Source organism: Symsagittifera roscoffensis, chromosome 10 (assembly GCF_963678635.1).
Source record: "Symsagittifera roscoffensis chromosome 10, txSymRosc1.1, whole genome shotgun sequence".
Lineage (NCBI taxonomy): Eukaryota > Metazoa > Xenacoelomorpha > Acoela > Convolutidae > Symsagittifera > Symsagittifera roscoffensis.
The window spans coordinates 7,543,949-7,568,678 of record NC_087071.1 but is presented as its reverse complement, the minus strand read 5'-3'; the positions used below and the strand labels follow the sequence as shown (position 1 = coordinate 7,568,678).

Sequence of the window (24,730 nt, the reverse complement as noted above, 5' to 3'; positions counted from 1 at the left end):
AAATCGTCCGGGGTGTCCTGGTCCGTGGTGACGTTTTGTGTAGTGGTACTACGGGTTAAACTTTCCGTTTGGCGTCGAAGGGGAAGATTTTCCAAGGCTTTTCGTATTATTGAAGGCGTCGAGACGTTGCTGGCTACTCGTGATGAGTTTAAAGAAGACGTGGCAGTGTTGTTGAGGGTACGCTCGTATCATTTTGATCGTAGTTGGATCGTTCGGTAAAAAATTTTCAAAGTTTTCAATCATTCAATGATTGAGTCTTGCTGGTCCGTTCCGGTGCGTATTATCCTAACTGCTTCGTTATTGGCATCGTCAAGCAAAATCTTCAATTCCGTTAAGAAATCAATTATGATCTGTACTTCTCCTAATCTTTTTCTTACAATGCAAAAAAAAGAAAAAAAAAGTAAACAATATGATTAGTTAGTAGAAGGATGGGTTCGTTGATTTTTCAAATAAAAAAAAACCTTGGTTTCGGTTTCTTTTTTTCAAAAAAAAAACTATTGTGCGCCAATGACAATGGCAATACGTTTTGGTTGATTAAGATTCCAATTTCAGATCGTAGTTTAGTTGTTTCTTTTAATGATATCTTTTTGATTATTGAGTTTTGAGCCTTTCAGTTTACTAATTTGGCGCTTAGTTCATGTCATTAAGTAAGTCGGCTAATTTAGTTCTCCATTCGGTGGTAAGAATCAAGTCGTTTCGTGGTAAATATCGTCTAATTCGCGGGAGAATTGTGGATTGGCGGCATAATCATGTCGAAAATGTGGCAAAATTAGCTTGTGGTTCAAAATTAGTAGTTCAAATGTGGTAGACAACTTTAGTCGACCGAAAACGCAAAATGGGTCGCGCAAAGCTTAAGTAATGGATTTCTTGTCGGATTTTTTGCTTGCATAAGCGTTATCATCATTGCAAAATCATCCAGTATATATGTATGTTTAATAAGCAGTTAGCTATATCAACATATTTGCTTATCTTATACAGGACCGCCGCGTGAAGGCCTACATACGGTCCCAGTGTAAAACATAAGCATTTTTTAGGGCAACAACAAATTCGTTACCACAAAAACTGAAAGCTAGAAACCTCTCAAATCAAACATAAATTTGAAAAAAAAACGTTTCCAAAACAAGATTTTTTGTGTAAAGAGAGATTTTGGAACACCAATTTTCTGAACACTGCTGAAAATGCTTGACTGTACTCAGTAAAAAAAATGGTAGAGGCAATTTTTCAGGTAAAATCACACCCTATCCCAATTTTTGATTTGAGAAAAAAACTCAAATGTAGAGAAAAACAACTAACGTGATTATCGCTCTTCTCAAATAGTAGTTCGATCATGAGTAAAATTCTGCAAACTGCGAGTCTTTTTACAAATTTTTGAAGAAATAAGCGAAATAAAATCAATTGGAGACTAGTCCTTGACGCCGCACGATCGAAGCTAATTCCAGGTAAAAGCGGAAAATTCCCGAAAAGGTCGAACAAAGTTGAACAAGGTCCGGTAAAGTCGAGCAAAGTCGATTAATAACCGATATAGTCCAACAAAGTCGAACAAAATTGAACATTTTCGAACAATATTCGGTAAAGTCAAACAAAGTCGAACAAAATTGAACATTTTCGAACAATATTCGGTAAAGTCAAACAAAGTCGAAAACGGACATGGTTCGACTGAAAAAGTCGAAATTGGTCATCCTTCGACCATTTGTTTAACTTAAGTGTATTATATGCATTCTACTCGTTTGTGTTCAGCGTAAACCCCAAATAAGACTAAAGGCCACGGGTACGAATTACAAAGGAAATAAGTTACAAAGGAAATAAGCTAAGAAGGCTTGAAAAATTATCAGACTCCTTTAAGAAACTACAAGTCCATTCAGTTTCAAAACCAGGCGGCAAATGTCTTTTTATTTGATTTTCAGTTCTTGATTATTTTGCGGTAAATTTTGACCTTTAAAAGCGTTTCCTCAACTGTATGTGAACTAAGTTAACCTCAGGGATTTTTCGTCTGCTTCTCGTCTGATTGCAGAGATGCAGTTGACCACGTAGTTGTCAGTCAGATCTGTAAAACAGTTTGACCCTCCTCCTCATCAGCTGGAAGTCATACGCCTGGATAACCTGGACCAAATCTGCCGACTACACGAAAAATTACCCTAGAGTTCAATTAGAAATTTTTGTGTAACTTTAGACCTTTTGATGATTTTTCCAGGCCTTTTGATGATTTTAATTGATTTTCTTTAAAAGACCGCTCAAAAACCGCTTAAAAACCGCACAAAATTAGCTTGAAAAACCGTTAAAGCTCCACCCCATGAAATAAGCCGTTTTCAATCAGTTTTTAGGCAAGATTTCAGCGGTTTGAGCGGTTTTTCGAACAAAAGCTCCCAAACCGCTCAAAACGCTCAAACCGCTCAAATCTTGCTGGAAAACCGCTCAAACCGCTCATATCTTGAGCGATTTTTGAGCGAGATCTCGATCCGGGACTGCAGCTCTAAAGAAATCAATCAGTGCTGACAATGGATTTGAACCAGCCGTCAATGCAGGAAGCACCAGGGATGTTTTAACAATTGTGAAGAAAGGGTGGATTAATTACTAATAGATTCTGCGATAATGGTGGGAGCTAAACGATGTCAACCCTCAAAACTACGTGCCTGGAAAGTAGTGACGAGGTTGTCTATTTGTCCAGAACGCAAAGAGGAACAATGCAATCAAAGCTCATTGTAGAGAAGAGAACTTACATATAGAAAAAATAGGAGGGAGAGTGATTGAAACAAAAATCGTAAAAATGAAAGTCAGGGTGGGAGTCAGTAAAATAAGTTGAAGATTTTAATGACCTGAAACAGGACGGTGATGACGGATCACAGTTAACTTCGGGAGTATGGAAGCGACGGTTCCATATATCATTAGGGCGGGAGTCAAATCTGCTCGCTACAATGCGACAAAAAGTTACCACACTAAAACTGTCGCGAAGTTGGAAAAGGACCTAGAATTGAGGTAAATTTTTTGGTACAATGTTTGATTATTTTGGTTGGCAAGAATCATAATAAGAATTAAATATAAGAGAGCAACCAGAAATGAGGGTGTCCAGAAATGAGAAAGGGTTAATTGTTCAACACTACTCAAGATTATTTATCCACGAGGGATAGGATCATCATACGAGCTGTACAGCTCATCACGGCGAACTGCTGTTGTGCACCTGCTTAAGAACTACTTGCATTTTTTTGGTTATTTTTCTGGGCTGGGTAATGTTGCCTCACCCTCGAGTAACGAGCACGGATCCTTGTGGGCCTCGAACATCCGACCTTTCGATTGAGAGGCGGAGACGTAACCACTTCACCACTGCCCCCTTTTCTGCACACTAAGCAGAAAAATGCAATTTCAAAAAGTTCATGTGTTTGATTCTCAATAAAAAATAGTGAATGCATTAATTTATCAATAAACTGACTGTTTTTCTTCTAATTTTTGTTTAAAATATCACGAAGCCAATCCATACCTCACAATTTTTGTTATTTCAATTATCAAGAAACTCATTGACTCTGTAATTATCGACCAAAAAAACTGTTAATTAAGTCAATAATTTTCAAGTCAACTATCAGGGTATTTGGGTCAGGCGACCCAAGCTTTGAAACATTAAACAATGCTGGTCGAAACAATCACAAAAAGTTATATGCTCTTTCACTACCGCCTCCCACACAATCAATTTTTTTACTACTGAAAAGTTGAACATATTATCATGGCTGAGTGGGCGTTTTTATGGTCTGACTTAAGAAGAACAAGTTTATGCATATTTGCAAGTCACTCCACTATGCCAAGACCTTTCAAGCCTTAACCTCAAAAAATATTTTCAGACGTCAAGCTTATGAAAATATCTATTCTTGCGAGCCTACAAACTCGTTAACGCTGAAGAGCTTAATAATCTTAAGCCTGTGAGCTCCCGGGAATTCTGATAACGAGGAATAGGCTTGTTCCTACTTACACCTGGGTTGACCTCCAATCACACAAAAGTTTTTTTTTATACAAACCCATACACGAAAAACAAAAATCAGAAATTACATAATTGGATTGTATGGAAAATACTAATCAGAATACTACCAAAAAACTAAGGTCCTTTCAATTTGTGTTCCAAAGACAAGGTCGACTGGAAAAGCTATCTGGCCACCAGATGTTTGCTTCAAAAACTTTCACCTCGTTGAAAGACTTTCCTCGACCTTAAAAAACCATTGTGATTCTAAGGACAGGGAAGTGCTATTTTTTATGCTCCATGCCAAGCCGATCGGAAAACTAGATAAAGAGATAAAATTATTACTTGGTAGACAAATTTGTAGATGCGGCAAGGGCGCGTTTTAGCCCCATTGTTATTTATCATCCTTTTTGACTTACTCCTAAGCAAAGCCAGAGGAGAGAAAATGTATCGTACGCTGATGATCTGGCTCTGATTTTTGACAAGCAAACAAAAGCTACCAAGTCCCAAGTCGCTAAATTAGATGGCTAATACTTTGGATTGGCTTAATTACAAATCTCTGCTGAGAAACAAAAAGAATTGTTATCACCTTCCCAGTCAAAATTGGAGTCTCTATCAACGTGCTTTATCTACAGGTTTATCACTTCGAGTATCGCATCATCAGACCATCTCATGGCAGCGCTGACAAAGCTAACAGCGCTTGCATTACTAATAGAAGGATATTAGACCAGCCCTGTCGAAAGGACTGACACTCAAAAACAAGGAGCTCGTCATCGAGACTTTCCTAAATCTAGTCTTCTTATACGGCTTAGTCACCCTTTTTTCAAAAGTGGTAATCTTGATAGAGCAACAAAAACGACATGAGAATAAAGGAACTCAATTAAAAAGTAAAAACTACGCCAGTCGAAATCAAATTTGGACGAACATGGCTCATGTTAAAGTGTGATCAGAACAGCGGGGTACACTATCTGACAAACAAACTTAATTTCACGGGTTAATGGGATTTCGAAACAAATAGTTTTGGCGAAAGTTCGCAAATAGTTCAATGTGCTAATGAAGACTGTAACACAAACTTCATGGAAAAAACGAGAAGAAAAGCTTCTCAGAGACAATCATTCAGAGCCATATGCCCAGACCATATGCCCAGATAGTGGTCAAAATTATCATGGAAATGAAAACAAGGAAATGATAAAAAATTGAAAAAATCAGCAGCCCAACAAGGGGTTCCAAAAAAAATCAGTTTTGGTTACCCCTAACCAAATTGTACAAGGATATATGTCTATGTTAGTGGATGGACTGAACTCATGCAACATTGCCACCAGCATGTAAAATTGAACAGCGCATCCGAACCGACTGACTCGTCATCTCACCTGAGTCGGCAATCCTTCGCATCAAACTGACTCTAGCACAGGTGATAAGGTGATCTGCTCTTAGCGGTGCTCTGTTGAGTGAAGCATAAGTATTTGTGGATCGTAGCAAGGCCCGAAGCCGTCAAGTGATAAAGGTGTTTTCCCGGAGCGTATATTCAGGATACAGAGTAGTGCTAATTGGAGGTGAGTTCTCAGATGGAGAGTTAAGCTCATCTGAATAGTCCTAATGTTTTGATAAAGTCAATATCATTGCTCCTGGCCGTGCTCAGATGGGTTGCTGGAAGGATTTTACTAACCATTCTTTTTTCAATATGATGTTTGTGTAAAAAAGGTTTTTTACAGAGCCAAAGTTTTTTAATCAAAATTGTTTCTTGCTCATGTAGTGACAAAATTAGTTCCTTGCTCAAAAAAACCGTTTTCCAAAAACAATTGAGTCTAAATGTTTGTGAATTTTTGTCTAGAATGAGTCCAGATTGAAACTCTTATTCAAATTAAATAAGTTTTTCTGAGCCCAGATTTAGTTATCATGAAATTGTTTTTATTCGGTAAGATACAGAATAACCTGTTTAGAAACTGGCCAAAATTTTGCCTTTGAAATTGGCAAAACAAAATAACCTACACCGAAACAAAAAATATATGAGTTTTGATGTATAGAAAAGTGATGTTGGTAGAAACTTATGCTAAAGAGATTTTCAATGAGATTTCATTTAACGTTCTGTATGTAAGGAACTACATGGAATCTTATAAGAAACGAAAGCGGATTGTAAGCGGATTCCGCAACAAGAACGCTCCCTCTGGTCTTTCGTTTTCTTTGATCGTTTTCAATAATCTAAACTATATGATACAGAATATTGAACAATTCCGTTACGCTGATTTTTATAAAATTTGGTGTAACACACAAAGATTTGTTTTGAAATAGCCTAGAACAAATTTGTTTGCCTGAGTATCTTTCAAATTATATTTCTTTGACAAAAAACTACAGCCAGAACTTATGATGCTAAATGCCGCCCTTAACATATTTTCAGAGAGCTTAATTTTCTAACTTTCTAACAGAGTGATCGACAACTTTCTAAATTTACTTTTCTAGCGGAAAATTTTTTTGGGCTAACAAAGAGCTTCGGACTCATAAATTGGTACCAATTAACATTACGAGGCCAAAGTGTGCATTTTGTGCATTGTAAGCGGATTCCGCAACAAGAACGCTCTCTCTGGTCTTTCGTTTTCTTTGATCGTTCTGAAAAAACTTTAACATGTTTAAAGACTTGTCTCTGGACTCCAGGAACACACACAGACAAAATTGTGCGCCCATCCTGTGCACAGCTTGACCTCGTAATAAAACCTCTTTTTCTGGCAAAAAAAAATTCCCGAAACTTGTAAATTTTCAAAGTAATCCTTCTTGAACTAGGTAACAACAATTGGTGGCTAATGTCAACCCAAAAAAAATGAACACATGGAAAACATTGGTGATTTTTCCAATTTTTCCACTTTTACTTTCAATTTTTAAAAACTACTTTAACGTTGTTGTATGCAAAAAACTTTTAATTGTGAACCTCTCTTTAATCTAACTAGTAATGTCGTAACAACACGCCTCCAGCCATAATACTAGTAAAACATTGTCTGAAACAGATCAAATAAAAACGTGGGGATTTTATTGGAGCCAACATTGGAAAAACTCATGTCCGTTGTCGTGGTTCCCGATTTTGCTATCAATTTGGCTCCGATTTTAACATGAATCATGCTTACTAGATGAAGTTTTGATTTCAATGTTACTTACGCTGACAAAAAACAATTAAGTCGATTAACCTTGCACCGAACTGGATTTTTAAATTATTTAAATTGATCCATTTAAAAAAAATTGGATCAGTTTTGAGGCTTAAAAAATGTTGTCGATGGAATTGTTTTAGCTAATGTAATCTATCCATGTCTCAGTGGAAACAATTGGAGTTAATTTTTGGATGTTCCAAAAAAGTTTGTTTTGCATATAGAAGTGTTCATATCAGCCCGCATCCAAGTTTAGGCATGAAAAATTGATTATAACGGATTATTATGATATTTTTTGACAATTAAAATTGATTATATTTACCAAAATTAGATGTTTAAAGGATTTATAATTGCTTTTCATTGTGATGTTTTCAAAGGATTATAATCTCTTATAATCGATTATAATGAATTATAGTTTTTACAAAAAAAACCCTTAGAATCAATTATAAGCAATTATAATTGATTATAATCTCTTATTTTGACAAAATTTTGTCAGATCGAAACTATATTCGAATTAAATCTTATGGGTTATTATATTTGTGTCGATAAGAAAATCTCTAAAAGAGAGATCTCTTGAAAACTTTGATTCATCTAAACACAAATTCTTAACTCGAAACAAAAGTTTTATTGAGATTCTTTCATATAAGTGGAAAGATTCCCGCGGTAGATGAAAAATAAATCTTCCGAATCAATCACGAAGCTGAATCAGTTTGCTGATGTTTTGCTGGTTAAAAAATTTATAATATGCATCACAAAAGAACTCTAATGGGAAAGAAATATAAAAAACCCTACAAAATTGAATTGATTGGAAAACTTTAAAAACCTTTTTTTCATTTTTCATAGGAACCAACGTCTACAAAAAGCATAACGTGATAGCAATTTAGATGCAACTTCGAAGACAAAATGGACAAATAAAAACGATTAAAATCAGTTATAATCAATTAAAATGGACTTTTGGGAAAAACTGGTGAATCAGAAAATTGAATGAAAATCATGGATTTTAATCAATTATAATTTATTGTAATTGTATCGAAATTTTGACGAACAAATAATCGATTATAATCGATTATAATGGATTATAATAAATTATAATTTGATCTTAAGAAGAGATATTGTAATGGATTATTAATTGATTAAAATCAAATGTTTCTCAACTTTAGCAAGACTGGTACTAAAATCGTATTATAATCGATTTTTCACGCTTGAAACTGGATGCGGGAGCTGTATTGTTTTTTCGCTAATAAATTATATAAAAATTTTCATTCAAAAAAATTCAATCAGTGTTATCTTGATCCATAGTCAACTGAGCATAAAGGTTCTCTGCAAACAATTGGCTTCAGCATGACCTTTTTGAGTTTTTGTCGGGGTATTGAGAAGTAAGTGTAGGCGTGAATTTTGTAAAGCTCATTTCAAAATCAACAATTTCAGAATTTTTTTAAAATTGAATCAGCAAAAAATAGAAATCTTATCGGTAACAACAATATTTGTGGCACAAAACTGATGGCTAATGCTCTTATAGTTTCATTTAAGTTCAAGCATTAGCCTGCAGAGTTAACAAGAGAGCATACTTTACGATATTATTTTCCAGTTTTTCATTATTTCATTTTTTCATTCCAGTTTTTCAAAAAGTCAAGAAAAAATGATTATGATCTGTGTAAAAAATAGTTTCCTCGATTCAATTGAATTCCATTTGATGTGAATTGTTCTTAACTTTTTGAACAAACATGGATAAAGCTCATTGAGATTTGCTGATTGACAAGAAAAAAAACCTTTTCAATTGCACGAATAACAGTTAAAATAGATTAGATTTGACTTGATTTTGTAGCTATTGAATCAAATCATTTCATATAATCTGTCTTCGTGATTTTTTATATAGGTTCTATTCGAGTTTATAAAATCTGAATACAATCTGTATAAAGAAAGATTCACCATATTAATTGGATTCCAGTTGATTTGAATTGCTCTTAACTTTATGAACAAACATATATAAAAAATCCAATTATCTTTGCTTTTTGACAGCAGAGAAAACAATTTCAATGACACACATAAGGATTAAATAGATTCGACTTGAAATATAATTGTAGATAAAAAATTTTTTAATTGGTTTTACTTCGATTCAAATTTATCCTGGTTTTTTAACTTTTTTGTCCATATTTTTGTACTAAAGAAAAGATCATCGTAATCAAGAAACTTTTTCGATGTAAAATTTCATGTCATCCGACAGTCATTCAGAGCCGTTTTATTCCAACTGGTAGTTATCGCAGCTTTTAACCGCAGTTGGACAGGGCCTTACAATTGCAGGGTCATTCTAATGATAGTTTTTTAATTTACAAGGGTCAAATTAAGTATCAAACAGCAAAGATAACTGTAATTTTTGGCTCCTTAGAAAAGAGATACAGTTGAGTATCTAATTAGTTTCAAATGGCCTCATCATTTAGCATGCTAAATCACTCTTACAAGCAAAATTTTTAAAATAAATTTTGATTGCAGCTGACAAAGATTTAGTGCAGCTTTCGTTGCAGGTGGCAACACTATTTTCATTGCAGCTAGAAACTTGAATAATAACTGGAAAAAAACTGCTCATTTCAGGACGAAATCTTGAATGTTTCAACTGCGCTTTAACTGATGTCGCATAGGCTTAATATTGAATCAATTGTTTACAAATCTATAAAATTGGGCAAATAATATAAAATTTCATGTGTAAAAATGTCAATCGTGTGCAGAACTTTAACATAAACTAGCTGAAATTCAACACGCGTCAAATTAGATAGTTTACGGTTTAACTACACCCGAGTTAGACTGAGTGAATTGTCCAGACGAAGATCTATCGATTGATTCCCCGAGAGAGCAAAAACTATTTTGGTTTGAATCGAAAAGCCACCCCGATCATTTCAATTTATCTTTTTCTTCGAAAGTTGGAACAAAAAACGCGAACCCTTCCGACCATGTGAAACCAATTTTGTCAGTGGAGAATCTTGGTTCAAATGTTCACCTTGCAAGAATCATCAATGTTTATTCAGACTGTAAAACTAATCGGCTGATCAGATTGTTTCTTTTTTGAAAATTTTTGACGAAAAACGAAAGCCGTTTTTTGAAATCTTTTAAACAAATTTTTCTCCATTTCTTGAAAAAAAAATCAGATGCCAAAATAATAGCCCCGGATTAGTCAACACTCTACTTTACAATTTTTTTGAGCCACTTATTTAATTTGTTAAGTAAACATGCGTGAAAACTTACCATCAGAGGAATTGCATGCCTAGCAATCTTCCGCAAGATTTTAATCTCTAATTTTTTTTTACATCGTGTTGTTTTATGTACCCGAGTTGACCAAAAATGCTAATCATACAACTTTCATATATGCAAAAATGTTAGTCGTACACTTTTCATGCAATTCCATAAATACAGAAAATTGCATGAAAGGTCTATGATTAGTATTTTTTCATATATGGAAATTGTATGACTAGCACTTTTCCATAAACCAAAAACATTGATTTTTTACATTTTAATTTCTCAGAACAGTTTTGTTGTGTTTGTAACGCAACACAAATGATATAAAACTTGGTTACTCAAACGTAGTAACCAAAGGTTTGGCCGTCTCGCATTAAAAATGCATTGGAAACAGCCTGAAAGGTTTTAATTCTGTCTCACAAATAATATAACGAAAGTAACGAACTATTAAATTATGGCAAAAATTTTCAAAGATCTAAAATTTGATTTTTTAAATTACCAGACATCGATCAAGGCATACAAAAACAAGTCAAAGAAAAACAATAGGAATTTAATTAATTTTGATAAAAATTAGGAAGAGAAAAAGAAAAAAATCCAATATTGGTATAACCAGGGTTACGTTATACACACATAAATTTAAACTTTGCAAGTAATTGTTTTTTTCAAAAATTGTTTGTTTGAGTACGAAAATCAAGTTGCGGTTGAAAAAACACAAAAAATTTTGAGGCCAATTTAAAAAATACCTTGAAAAATATTTGTAATTGCCATCAAAAAATGCTAGTCATGCATTTTTCATATATCGAAACAGTATGATTAGCATTTTTTTGACAAAAACTTTTTCTTTTTTTATTTAGTACGATACACCGAATATTAAAACGAATATTAGAGCCAAAACAAGAGAAAAATTTTTCGAAAATTCGACGACACCATTTTCGCAAAATTTATGAAAATTGTATGATTAGTTTTTTTCATAGACTTAGTTTATGGAATTGTATGGCTAGCATTTTTGCTCTACGGAGGTCAAACCGGGTATGTTTGTATTGAAGTTTTTTTGCCAAATACTGTAACCCTGGATAATAAATAGATATAGTTCAGAACGATAATTAAAGTATCTTAGAAAAACTGCATTTTGAAGCTACGTCAAGAATTAAGAATATCTATGAAAAAGTTCCATGAGAAAAGAAGTTGCCTGATTTTTAACAACCAGGCGGATAAGAATCTCATCGCTTGTCAATCAAGACAAAAAATCAAGAGATTGTGACGGCCTGAGAAATCTAACAAAAGTTCTAAATGCCCTACAGAACAAGAGAAAACTGAAATCAACCAAAACTGGTATCCTTAAAAGAAGTTTTACTGACGTTTTATTAAGGAACTGGAAGTTTCGAACTGAAGGTTTTCTTCTCATTTTCTCTTCATGGTTAGCTTCGATCTAAGGCTCCCATGGGTGTTATAATCATTCTAAAAACTGTCAGCTGGGCCCCCAAAATTTTAGTACGTGCTGTCGATAAAGTGAACTTCATTCGAAACAAAGTGTGGTACAGTTAAATTTTTACCAAAATTGAATTTTTATAAATACATTTTAGCTCTGACAAAGATTCTCTTGACTTTCATAAGTTGGCAAAGCTCTATTTTTTGATCAAGCTTAGTGAGAATGAGATTTGCACGCCAAAAACCTCCAAAAAGTCCACGAAAAGAAATTAATCAGTGGGAGCTTTAAATATGGAGTGAATACAACCTAAAACATCGAATGAACTGAAAGCAAAAACACCGGGTGACCACGATTTAATCAGTCACCAAAATTGTTCCGTGCCTAATAATGTCTGCAAACTTTTCAGTCTAGGCATCCGATAGACATTTATTGAGATCTACTACTCAGTTTTTTTTATAAATGGTTTCGATCAGAATCCGTTTTCATTAAATGCGCTGATTTTTATATTCATAGGACGAATAGTTTTTATTTTGATTTTAACTGTGCGTAAAAGTTAACAAAACGTTTGATATATCAGCTATAAAGATACTGATGAAAAAGAAAATTGAAAAACGTGAATTTGAAAAACGTAAATTTTGTCATATGCATAAGTTGTTTGAGCAAAAATGAAAAATGAAAATACGTTCATAGATAGCTGAAAACAAGAATTAGAAATATTTTCTGTCCACTGTTTTGGTAAGTTGGTTAAATATGATAAATCGAAAAAAGTAAATGTCTTCATAAGCTGAATAAATTAAAAGCCACAGCGAAAGCCGGTACAAAATGAAAACAGATTAACACAAATTTATATGACTTATTTGATAAAAATGAAAAATCAATCGATGTTACAAACGTAATGTTCTCACAGATAAAAAACAAAATCACAACAATCTGGAATGGTCAAAATTTAAACTGTGCGCAGAGTTTATCAAATTTAGATTTGAGCTATTGGTTATAATCACTTTGTAACTATGCAAAACAAAATTAAAAATCTCGTGCAAAACGTTTGAACTCGGTTATGAATAAAAATGTGCAAGTCCAATCTCAAATGATTTGAAATCTGAACACATCGAAAAAAATAATTTCGTTATAATATTTATACTTCCTGTTATTTTCTTATTTTGTATTAAAATTGTAAATAGAAACTGTTTATACTGAGAGTTACTTCGTTTTATGATTCAAAATTTTAAGTAAAAACTCATTTGCCTGTGTCTTAAAATTTTCAACACCATTTTTTTAAAACACTGATTTTGTTTTCTTTTTTTTTTGTAATCAATTCAACTTAAACAACTTAAATCTCGTAATTATGGGAGCCGCGCCCAGTACAGAAGGAGGGATAATCCACTCGACCGCCTATCAAATGTTTTGCAGTCAATGCATGCAGAAGTTCGTAGACCCCCGCAGACTCCCTTGTGGTCATTTGGTATGTGGACCAAAATCCCCACTGCGCTGTGCAAATAGGACCTTGGGTTTGCCCAGCAGAAAATGCCCAGTCAAAACGTGTCAAATGCCAGTTAAAAACACAGTTCAGCTTGAAGATCTCGAAGTTCCGGAAATTCGAGGAGATGAGGCGTTTTTAAGCGAAACTTATAAGAAAATCTTGAGAGAAAGAAGCAGTGGACCATTGCCATTCTCTTCAAATTCAGGCTAGCTCAATTTTGTTCTTGGTCATAGATGAGAGTGAGTTACAGCTATGACTCCTTTCTTCCAGGGTCGAGATTCCAAAGTAATCATGACCAAACATCAAAAAGCGCGCTCATCCCGATCAAGACCCAAGTTGATTGTAACGAAAATGTTTTTTAGACATATGATTGCGAAGGTCTTGACGCCAATGTTTTACTAGACATATGATTGCTAAGATCTTAAAGTCGCGAAAGTCCGGAAATACGTTCACCAGAATTTTGCGGCTTAATGTCCAGACTTTTGCAATTTTCCAGTTTTTTACATTTTTTGTCCAGATTTTTGCCGGCATTTTTGATATATTCAGATGATATACGGCACGGCTTCCTGATTTTATTTCCGGGCTTGTCAGACTCAAACTCTCGTCGCAACTATGCAATTTGGGTCGGGATCTGGATGCGCGGTGGCTTCAAGGTGAGGGTGAAGGTCCACGGCAAAACTTTGCGTTCTACGTCTCAATTTTTGCGATTTAAGGTCTAAGTTTTCTAGACTAAAACTCTCTGGGCTGAGGTGTTCAACTAAGGATTCGTACAAAACCATTTGTATCGACAGTATGGGTTGACGAACGCCAGTTTTTTTGCCCAAGTCAATGTAGGCTGAGAATGTATCGGACCAAAGTCGAGACGACCAGAGTCGGTACACTCGATGAGACAAGATTAACCAATAACTTTTTAGGGTATAGTGTTAAGACGACGTGGTAATGGTTTTAGATGTTAAAATATAAAATGCAAAAATGTTCGATAGATTGAGCGCCGTTTTTTGGCTCAATTAACAAAATGTTTTTTTAAAACGAAAAGCAATAAAAGATCTACAACAATTTAGTTCAGTTTTTGCAAATCGTCTCGATAGAAATATTATAATTTTAGTTCAGATGTGCTTTTTCAATTGTTTCAGCAGTTATGCATATTTGGAGAAATAAATTGGAGTGAAACAGGATATTATATCTCTCTTTTTTTAGTCGGACCATCTGACAAAAAAGAAACGAGGCCTAGCAGAACCACGGACACTGCAAATTTACCCTCTCCATCTAAAACAACAGGTTAGATAATAGTTTCCATAATGACGATAAATTACAATATTAGCACCACTTTGTTGAGGACGTCTTACAGTCTTACTTAAGAAAAACAAGTCGCGGGTTATCTTTTAAATACAAAATCATAATTCTGGAAATGTTCTATAATTTGCATTTCCCAAACTTCGTGGAATCTGAATCGTTCTTTCTGCAAATTTTATACAGAGATAAACAATTGAAGATTTAATCAATTTGGAGTAAAAAATAACGTGGTGGAAAAAAGTGATTTTCAGCCGTACCCTCTCCTAGTAAGGGGGCTATTCCCAAAAAAAAGGTCCAGATGTCCACAACAGATGACTGGAGGCCACAAATGGTCAACGATCTGGTCGGTAATGGCCGCAGAAAGCTACTCATTGTCGGCAAGACCGGCAGTGGCAAGAGTAGTATCTGCAACGTCATTGCAGGTTTGGACGACAAAAACTCTGCTTTTAAAGTGTCTTCATCTGCTCAAGGATGTACTGGTAGTACCCAACTAGCTGACGTGTCGTTTGATGGGAGAACCGATCGTCCGATTAGTCTAATCGATACGATCGGTTTTGACGACCCAGATCGCGATACCGATACCAAAGTTATCCAAGATTTAATTTCCAAACTCAAAACAAAATGTGACTACATACACGTTTTCGTGTTGGTTGTTAATGGACAGAGCCCGCGTCTCGATCTATCACTGACAACAATGCTAGGATACTTCCAGGAGATGTTCGGAGAGTGTTTTTGGAAGCAAACGATAATAATTTTTACTCGACTTTCGATGAAGCCTGCTTTCAGAGAAGAAAGAGAAAGAGTTTCAGAGCAAACTGATCAAAAAATAGCAGACGAATACTTAGAAGTTGTCAAAACAAAATTTCCGGCTGCAAGTCCAGGGCTCAAATACATGTTTCTAGACGCCTGTCGTGACGTGAAAGATGCGACATCGGAGAAGGCGTTTCGAAGTAGCATGGAGGAAGTTTGGAATATGCTGCAAGCGGCTCCCGGTCTCCCGACAGACAAGGTGAAACACGCTGAAAGTGAGAAGATGAAACTGCAACGGGAGTTGGCGTCTAAGTCAGTTAACATTAATATTGCTTTTCCGCCAAAACGTTATAATTTCAAAACCTACCGAGCGCATTGCAAAGAGTTTGTGTTTTGTGTTCTTTGGAGTTTTATCCTGGCAATTGCCTACAGTTAAAAAGGATGTCACTAAAAAAAGCATGCCCGCGCATAACTTTCTTGGATAAAAATTGATTAAATTATGTTCATTTATTATTTTTCGCCAAAATCTTTGCCTTTTTTATGGATAAGATAGCCTTTTCTTCTATGGAAAGTAAAAAACGGCCCGCATTCAAAATTAAGCGTGATGAATCGATTTTAACGGATTATAATGATGGTTTTTGACAATTATATTTGATTAAAATTACCAAAACTAGGTGTTTAAAAGGTTTTTATTTGGTTATTATCGTGAAATTTTCCAAGAGATAATAATCTCCCATAATCGATTACAATTGTTTACAGCTCATACAAAAAACCGTTAAAGTGAATTACAATCGATTATTACCTCTTATTTTGTCTATTTGTCCCGCACTGAAGTTTTTATCGATTATCTTGGATTTTCATTGTCAGTCTCTATAAAATAACAAAATAATCGAATATAATTGATTGAAAATGGTTATTATGATAATATTTTTTACGCACGAAAATCCCAATATCGACTGTTTTCAAAAAATTTTATAGAAGAAAAATAATCCATTTTATTCGATTATAATGGATTATAATCTATTTATTCAATTCCTTTCGTATGTTGTTTTCATTTGCTTTGATAATTTTGTTAAAATAAGTTAGTTGATTTTTTCTCTTGCTTAATTTCTCTTTTTCCTATTTTCAATCGAGTTTATGAAAATTTACAATAAGTTACCTATGGATCACACCAACCCCCGCATACGCTTACCCGTACTACAGTTAGATGTCCCCAAACTAGAGAGAGGGGGTACGTTGGAGGGGGCGGGAAAAACTGGTCAAAAATGCTGTTTTTCGGCACTTTTTGGAAAATTAAAACATATTGGCCGCCCCTGGATAAACGTGTTTGTTCGAGTTCTGCAGAAACTTGCAAAAATTAGATCCATTATACACAAAACTTAATCAAAGTTCATGGATTTTGGGTACAAAAAAACAATCCATTATATTGAAAACAAAAATGGATTATAATTTTTCCAAAAAAATTGATTGTAATCGATTAAAAATAGATTAGGTTGTCTATAATTGCCATGATAATCGATTACATAGACAACATTTTAGTCAATGAAATACAGTTATAATCAATTTATTACCCGTGAAACTTTGGTGCAGGATGTCACACCAAAACAACATTTGAATTATACCTTATGGGTTAATAATTTTTATCTATAAAAACCCTAAAAAAGAGATCTCCTGTCACAATTTGCTACTTCTGAAGACGAAATTGTACCACGAAACAGAAGTTTCACAGAAAACCTTTCATTTTAGTTGGTTTCCGAATCAATCATGAAAGTAAATCTTTTTGCTGATGTTTTGGTGGTTAAAAAAGCCTAAAACTTCATCATGAAACAAGTCTAATGGGGAAGAATTAAAAAAATATATTAGTTTAAAATTATTTGAAAACTTTTAAAAACATAGGTGATTGTTACCCATTATAATCGATTATAATGGATTGTTGTGCAAAACTCATGGAACAGAAATAATGAATTATAAACTAATTATAATTGATTAGAATTCTATCAAAAATAGAAGGACATCATCGATTAAAATAGTTTATTTTTGATTATAATTTGAATTTTAAAAGAATATTAACGATTATTGATTGATTAAAAACATTTTTTTTTCAAATTTTACAAGTATTTTGATTTTATTAGTAGTAAATTGTAATATATTCAATTATTAACGTTTGAAACTGAATGCGGGTAATTATATTCACATTGACAACATCGCTTTGAAACTTCATCAATTTTCTGTCGGCATATAATTGCAAAAAGACAGTTTCTGTCCCCATAGAATCACGAGAATAACTATTTGAAAACATGAGTCACTGAAACCATGACCTTTTGTTTTGATTGAAAGTTTAGGCACATCAATCTTTGCTTATTTTTTCAACTCTTGAAAGATCTACGAAACATCCGAGAGATACTTATGAAAATTTGACAAACATCTTCTCTTTGAAAATCCAAAAGTTATCGAAGATAAAAATTTCGAGGAAACAGCAAGCATTGCGGCCAACAAAGAATTAGGAATCGTCAGTGAAATTACTCACTACCCACGCATTTACTACAACCCCCCCCCGTAAATATCGGTGAGGGGGGTAGCAGCGCGAGCGAGGGAACTTGTAAACAAGGAGAAGAATGGAAGGTGGTGTTAACGCGAGGGGAGGTGGGGGTAAACTCGGGATATAGCATCCTGGAGGGAGAAAAAACAGTATAAAAAAAAGGACGATTGAGAAGGGTCAGTAAAAGAACAAAAGGTACGCATAAGAAAAGTGTAAACGTTAAACTGGCAGTGTCAAGTTTTCAAGATACTGCACTGGTTTTGAAAAATTTTTGGAGAAATAAAATGATCTGCTTCATTCGATTATCATCAATTATAAGGAGTTTTTTTGTTAGAAGAATTTTTTTGTTAAGTTTCGATCAATTATTTTTTTTTGTTAAGTTTCGATCAATTAGAATCAATTGTTTTTGAAATTTGAAGATGCCTACCTTAAAAGTCGAATAAAAATGATTGTTATTACGACAATACGACAAGAACATAAAAACGCCAGATAGTTAAATTTATTTTTAGAAACATTGTTGCGGGGAGGAACTATTGAGCAAACTTAAATGCCAATTCCTTTCCGCCTTTTGGTTTTTCTCCAATGTTTGTCCGGAAAAAGAAAATATTTTAGCCTAGTCTCCCTTATCATTTTTAGCTTGATGGGTGCTTTGAAACGTGTTTTTTTTATGAATGATTTGCTTTTTGACTATCTTTTGAGTTTTTGAGTTCCTTTTTTTGTTTTCTGCAAAAAAATTCAAAAAACTACGATGATACATTGTGTTTTTATCAAAAACGTCTCTATGACATTTTCATGTAACATCTTGTTTCAGAAAAGACGAAGCAGATAGGAAAGGTGCAGAACTGAAGAAGAAGGAATCGGAGTTGTCGCAAAACCAGGAACAAATGGAAGCACAGCGAATAATGCATGAAAGAAGGTAAGTAGTTCTCACCAGAGTTACAAACAGTTCATTCAATTTTTTGTCTTTCTCCGAGTTACGAACATTTTCTTGAAGTGTAATTTTTTGGATTTATCCAATGTTTTTCCGGAAAAAGAAAAAAATTTGGCCAAGCCTGTTTGATCAATTTTAGCTTGATGGTTTCTTTGAAACGTGTTTTTTCTATGAATCAATTGCTCTTTGACTAACTTTTGTGTTTTTTGGGAAAACTTTGTTTTTGGGTTTCTTGAAGTGTAATTTTTTAAAGCCCCAGGAGAAACAAGACATTTCAAAATTGATTACACATACAACACAATTCAAACTTTATTAGAAGACTGTAATATATATTATTGAAATGTAAAAAAAATCTGTGATGATTTGTAACTAGGAAATCAAAAATTTAATTTTTCATAACAAGAATACCATTTTCTGATGGCAGCACCAGTTTTTTCTCCAGTTAGTTTTGAAACTACGGGATCAATTGAACGTTTTTGGCCACTATTTTTAACAGCAAAGTCAAATATGTACAAATGTACACGAAACGAGAAAAAAATAATACTTTTTTTTGTTTCACTAATTGGTTTTTTTAAAGAAAACTAAATATCATTTTTTTCATTGTCAATACAAATTGTTATGTCAAACGTTTGTTGATTCACCAGTTATGACAATTGATTTAGGGCAACCAGTTAGAAAAAGTTATGAGTCAGTTGTTCAAGCTTCAAAATTCAATAAACCTTTATATCAGTAGATTGAAAGTTCATATTCCTTTCTCGTTGACTCTTATGCGTGTTCCGTTTCAGTACAAAAGAGCTCGAGGCTCGATTTGACATCTACAGGTCAGAACAAGAGTCTGCTCGACAAGCGATGGAAAAACGCCACGCAGAGGAACTGGCGAAGCTGAGAAGTGACAAGAAAGATATGGAACGAACTTTTGATAACAAAGTAAATGATCTAAGCTGGAAGCTAGATCTGCAAATTCAACAAAATCAGCAAAAACAAAATACTTTAAAAACTGAAAAAGACGAAGAAGTTGCAAAAAAACAAGAAGTTTTTGAAAAGATTCTCGAAGAGATCAGAAGGAAACAAGAAGAGCAAGAAAAACTGCTCAGCGATCAAGGCAACTCAAAACTTTTACAGAAAAAAGTCGAACAGTTGGAAAAAGAACAGAAAGATGCAAAGCAAAAATATGAACGTGAAAAACACGAACTAGAGTCAAAATTTTCGAATCAATTGCAAAGTTTGGCTCAGGATAAATTTAAATTGGAGACGGAACTTCAGCAGAAACAAAGAGCTCTTGAAAAAGAGTTTACTGAAAAGCAAGCAGCGCTTGAAGAAAGTTTGAGGATAAAACAACTTGCTGAGTTGTCCAAGATTGAAGATAATGAATACAAAACAAGAGCGAACTTCAGAAATGACTGTGAGTATTTTCATAATTCACTTTCGAGCAAACGTAGCAAGCAAAGTTGAACGATATTGGCTTTTTTGGTTATAGCAGCTTCTGATAGATTATAATAAAAGTAAAAAACCTAATGAGGTTTTCAAAAAAAAGTACAAGCGGTCAGACGTCGAAGTTTTACGCTGCGAATCATATAAAGTTTGTATAAACAACAACGTGTTAACAGTTTGCGAACAAGGTATTATAAATAGAGTTAAATTCAATTCAGAACTTCCAAAAAGCCTATAGAAAAATTAAAAATGCAAACAATTAGGAAAACGGGAAAGATCAAATCTGAATAAGTCTTTGTGTGAACACTGTAAGCATTTCAAAGTAAAAATATATTTGTTGCTCGACTGAAATTTTACTTCAAAATTATAAACAGAGGGCTTAAACATATTACACAGAAGTTAAGTTCAGATGTTTTTTTCTGTGTTTGCTTTTAGCAGAGAAAGATGTTTGGTGCTATTTTTGCTTTAATTGAGTAAATGATCGTTGAATTGACTTAATTTTCAAACTAAAGCTCATTCCTTGACTGCAATTTTTTCAAAGTAGATTCGATTTGAAGATAGTAGATCAAACAAAAACCATGAGAGACCAAACATATATCCAAACATACCATGAAAGCAAAAAAAAATTTTTTTACTTTTCTCTAACCATAGTTCAAAAAGTAAAACAGTCCTATTCTTAGTATATTGTAATCTCCGTATTCAAGATTTTTAGATAGTACTGCGGGTCGTAAATTTATAACGTATCTTAAACCATAGATTTTTCAATGAACCCACCCCCCTTTTCCCGAGGAGCCTCAACATCTGCTACTAATTTTTGAGTAAACAACCCGAAATTCAAGACGAGATGGAAACATGGTCCGTGTGTTTTGTTTTAATCACGGACATTCTAACCGTTCAAATAGGGGCGTGTAGTGGTCCCTCATTTATTAAGATATATATATGTTTCCGGTGTCGCCAGCTGTGTTTTAAGATAGGGAATAGATTTCCCATGTATTAAAACAAGTTTAAATTTTTACCATGTGTTAAGATATGAGGTTTGAGATGGAAAGATGGTAAGTTTACAAAAACTTTTTCGGCACCCAAAACTTCCAAGTATTAGGATAGTGGATAGTTTTCTCTATGTAAAACTAATAGACATTCAATGTTTTAAGATAGGTTATAGGTTTTTCTATGTATTAAGACACGAGGCTTCAGATGGTAAGATGGTAATTTTCAAAAAAAAATTTGGCGCCCGATACTATGTTTTAAGATCCTTTGCACCAATGTTTATGAGTCTGAATCTTAAGATAAGTTTTTAACTTGTGTTCTAACCATTTGAATTCATACTTAAACTATCTGAAACTATGCTAAAACCTAATTGAGTCTTCAAAGAAAGAAGATTTTCCCAAAAATCAAATTACTGTTTTTACGGTAGAAAAATGAATTAGTTTATAAGTCACTGCATCATATGGAATCTTACTACAAAACATGGTAAATTTACAAGCTCATTAATTTGGTACGAATTTCAGCATTAAGTACTTTCCTTTTCGGGTAGAAAAAACGGAGTTCTTTTTTAGTTTGTTCATATGTCCCAACTAAGTGAATGGTGGTTTTGAATCCACGGTCTATCGACTTCAAATTTACAGCATCCATCAAGAACCCGACTGCAGTTCGACTTTGGGCCATCTCCTGCATCTTCGAGAGTTCTTTCGTTAAGCCCTTTGCTTTTAAATTTCAATTTGTCACTCCTATTATCAAAGCGGCAAAACGTCATTTGAGTACAGAAAATTCTTCTTTGGATAGATAGCATGTATGTGGGAAGAAACTTTCCATTGCATCGACAGTAAAGTCATCTCTGCAGTCATTTTGACGAGTTTGTATCCATTGAGCTTTCTTCTCAAGTAACACACAATCCTCCAAGTTCTCTTCAGCCAATACTAGATACAGAGAGTCCGTCTTCTTTTCCATTTCCTCGAACTTGATTTAATCGCAGTACCTGTGAAAAGATTTGTAAAATAACTACAATATTCTGAGTTTAGCATAAAGAATATTGAAAAATCCTAAAATAGTTGGTTATCTGTGTTCGATTGTTGATTGTAACAAATCCATTTCAAACAAACTTTTTTCACATCATTCAATTGCTCAAAAAACTTCTCATACAACGCTTTGGGTATCTTATCACCCCCGAGGTACTTGGCTATTGTGTGTCTGAATCCAGCTAAGATTTGATAACCGTACGAGCCTTTAGCCAGAAGCTTCATCGTCTCAGCAACAACTCCAGAGACACATTGACAATGGATATAACTGACTTGCACACATTTGATGAGTTTCTTAAATAAGTTTGATTGACAACAGTTTTTCGCAAGAAAATTAATTTTAGTCCACTGATTTTGTCTCCTCTTAATTTTTCACGCAAGACTTTAACAAATTCAGAGAACGAGTAGAAGTTGTGATTTGTTGACTTTTTTAAGCAGATAATTAAAAAATTGGAAGCGTGCATCCCAGTCTTAACATTTCAATAATCATATTGTGTTATAGCCCCATTACTTGTTCCATGGCTTCAAGGGTAGGATCGACATCTTTTTTGTTATACCATTGCCAGAATTATTTGAAAGAGAAATCATTTTGTGATGTTTCCATATGCTTTGCAAATAAGAGTTATTTTCGAATCCTGATGGAGGACGTGACTGAATACGCAGCTTTTTTGTTGATCAAGTCCTCAATTAACTGTATTTTGGTAATAATTGAAATCGTTTTCTAGAGGTTTGTTGATTTTCAGCTAACTGAGTATGGCTTCCTATGGTGGCAATTCCGTACAGTCAAGCTTATCTGGACTGTCAAACCATTCTTCGAGGAAAAATATTTTTTGTTTCTTTTGCCTTATAGGCTTTTAGAAATGAATCCAAAGTTGTTGCTCCTCCCATAATTTTCATTATATCATATCGATGAACTGTATATCTGCAAAATTCAAACATATAAAATCAATCACAACTGTTGGTTCAATTTGAATGGTGAAATTTAATTTGAATTCGTTCAGTTTTCAAATATTTTTTTCCGTAGTGTGTACGCCTTTTTCGAATAAGTATGTCATCTCGATCTTTACAAGTTAGAAGATGACTGTTGAAGTTTTCTGATCTTTCGATGAAGCAGTCACAGCTGGCACATTGGAGGCACTTGAAAAAAAGATCAATATCGTTTGTATAAACAATATGATTCTTGAATCTTAGCAAATTAACTGTAATATCGAACTTTTCAATTTGTCGCCCAGCTAGATCTCCAACATATTCTCCTTCTTGAATGTCAACATCGTGAATGAAAACGTTGCCTTCAACTAACTCCTCTACAAGATTTAAATCATCAAGGGCTACCCCTGAAACTTTTTATGATAAATTTTTGATATAAACTATGTAAATAATTGGGATGTCTGAACATCTAGGTTGCCATGACCGTGTCGTTGCCTTTTTTGGTGCACTAAAAAGACACGGATGATCTTTGTTTGGTCGCATGTTTTCATCCGATAGAATAAAATTCACTTGTATATGTCGAAATAAAGGTTCGGGTAGGAAAGAATCAGGGCTTCCAACTGGGATGCTTTTTGGTAATCCGGCAAAAACAATCACATTTGTTATCAACTTGGTTCTCCATTTCGTGTTCTGATGATCTTGAGTGCATTGCTTAACGAAATCAATTTTTTTTACTTTTCTTTGGATGGCTATCAATTTGGCTTTAGTAGGCAGTAAATGCGATTTCTCAAACAAAGTGACATTTTCGTGCGCATAGCAGTATCGATCTTCACGGTATTGCAGCTGAATCTAGCTTGTTGAAAGCTTCTTTGAGCTTCTTATTGATAGCTTTGGTACCTTACATTGGTACCCTACACTTCCATTCTTTATATCCTTACCCACCAGGAAATGTTGACAAGCTCTCAACTCGTCTTTTAGTTTCTCTTTTTCTTTTCCTTTCCCCACAATCTTTTTCAAATCCACTACAGTATTGCTTGGTTTGCGTTGTTTCACTCCTTCTTTTTTTCTCCATTATTGTTGGAGAGACTAGTAACACTGAAATTTTTTTCGTAAGAGAAGTAAATTTTGATTGCTTGATTTTGAGGTAGCACCTCTTGGCAACTTGACATCTCCTTTCTTGCTGATTGTTAGAGAAATGTCTACAATCAGGACTAGATTTATTACTTTAGCGCATCTTTTTTTTTGTCGTGCTTCATCAGCTTGCATGTATTCTTTGCCAAAGTCCCCACACTTCTCTTTCTCATTTCTCATTTTGTTCAGCAACGGTATCTAAAAATTATGAGATTTACTAAGTACCAAAAATTGGGATATTGTTACTTGATAGACATCAAAGTGGGATATCTGAAATGTCCTAATAATTCAATTCGGAAAATTAAAATTACGTTAAAATTTGAGCAGAAAATGTTTTCTTAACATATTGTTATACAACGTCTAGGACAATTGCTCTGAGGATAAAAGAAAATCCAAATAAAAGTAATTTAAATGCCGTTTTTTAAGTAAATGAACCACTTTCATTCCAAATTATCCCATCATAGTTGCGTTTTTTTAAAAGGATTTGGTTTTTGGTTCACTTCAC

The 24,730-nt window shown here is 34.0% G+C and overlaps 2 protein-coding genes across 2 annotated transcripts in view; one reads left to right on the top strand and one right to left on the bottom strand.

The window, feature by feature from the left end:
• LOC134855374 (cleavage and polyadenylation specificity factor subunit 2-like) overlaps positions 1-24,730 on the bottom strand; it is a 372,284-nt gene that overhangs the window by 190,551 nt on the left and 157,003 nt on the right. The gene's annotated exons all lie outside the window — the stretch shown is intronic.
• Positions 12,643-24,730, top strand: part of LOC134854959 (uncharacterized) — a 69,517-nt gene continuing 57,429 nt past the window's right edge. Inside the window, exons 1-5 of the mRNA XM_063871339.1 lie at positions 12,643-13,413; positions 14,406-14,486; positions 14,753-15,563; positions 18,602-18,706; positions 19,507-20,123. Of these exons, the coding sequence (XP_063727409.1) occupies positions 13,074-13,413; positions 14,406-14,486; positions 14,753-15,563; positions 18,602-18,706; positions 19,507-20,123 (1,954 nt within the window). The 5' untranslated portion in view covers positions 12,643-13,073. The remainder of the gene's footprint in view (positions 13,414-14,405; positions 14,487-14,752; positions 15,564-18,601; positions 18,707-19,506; positions 20,124-24,730) is intronic.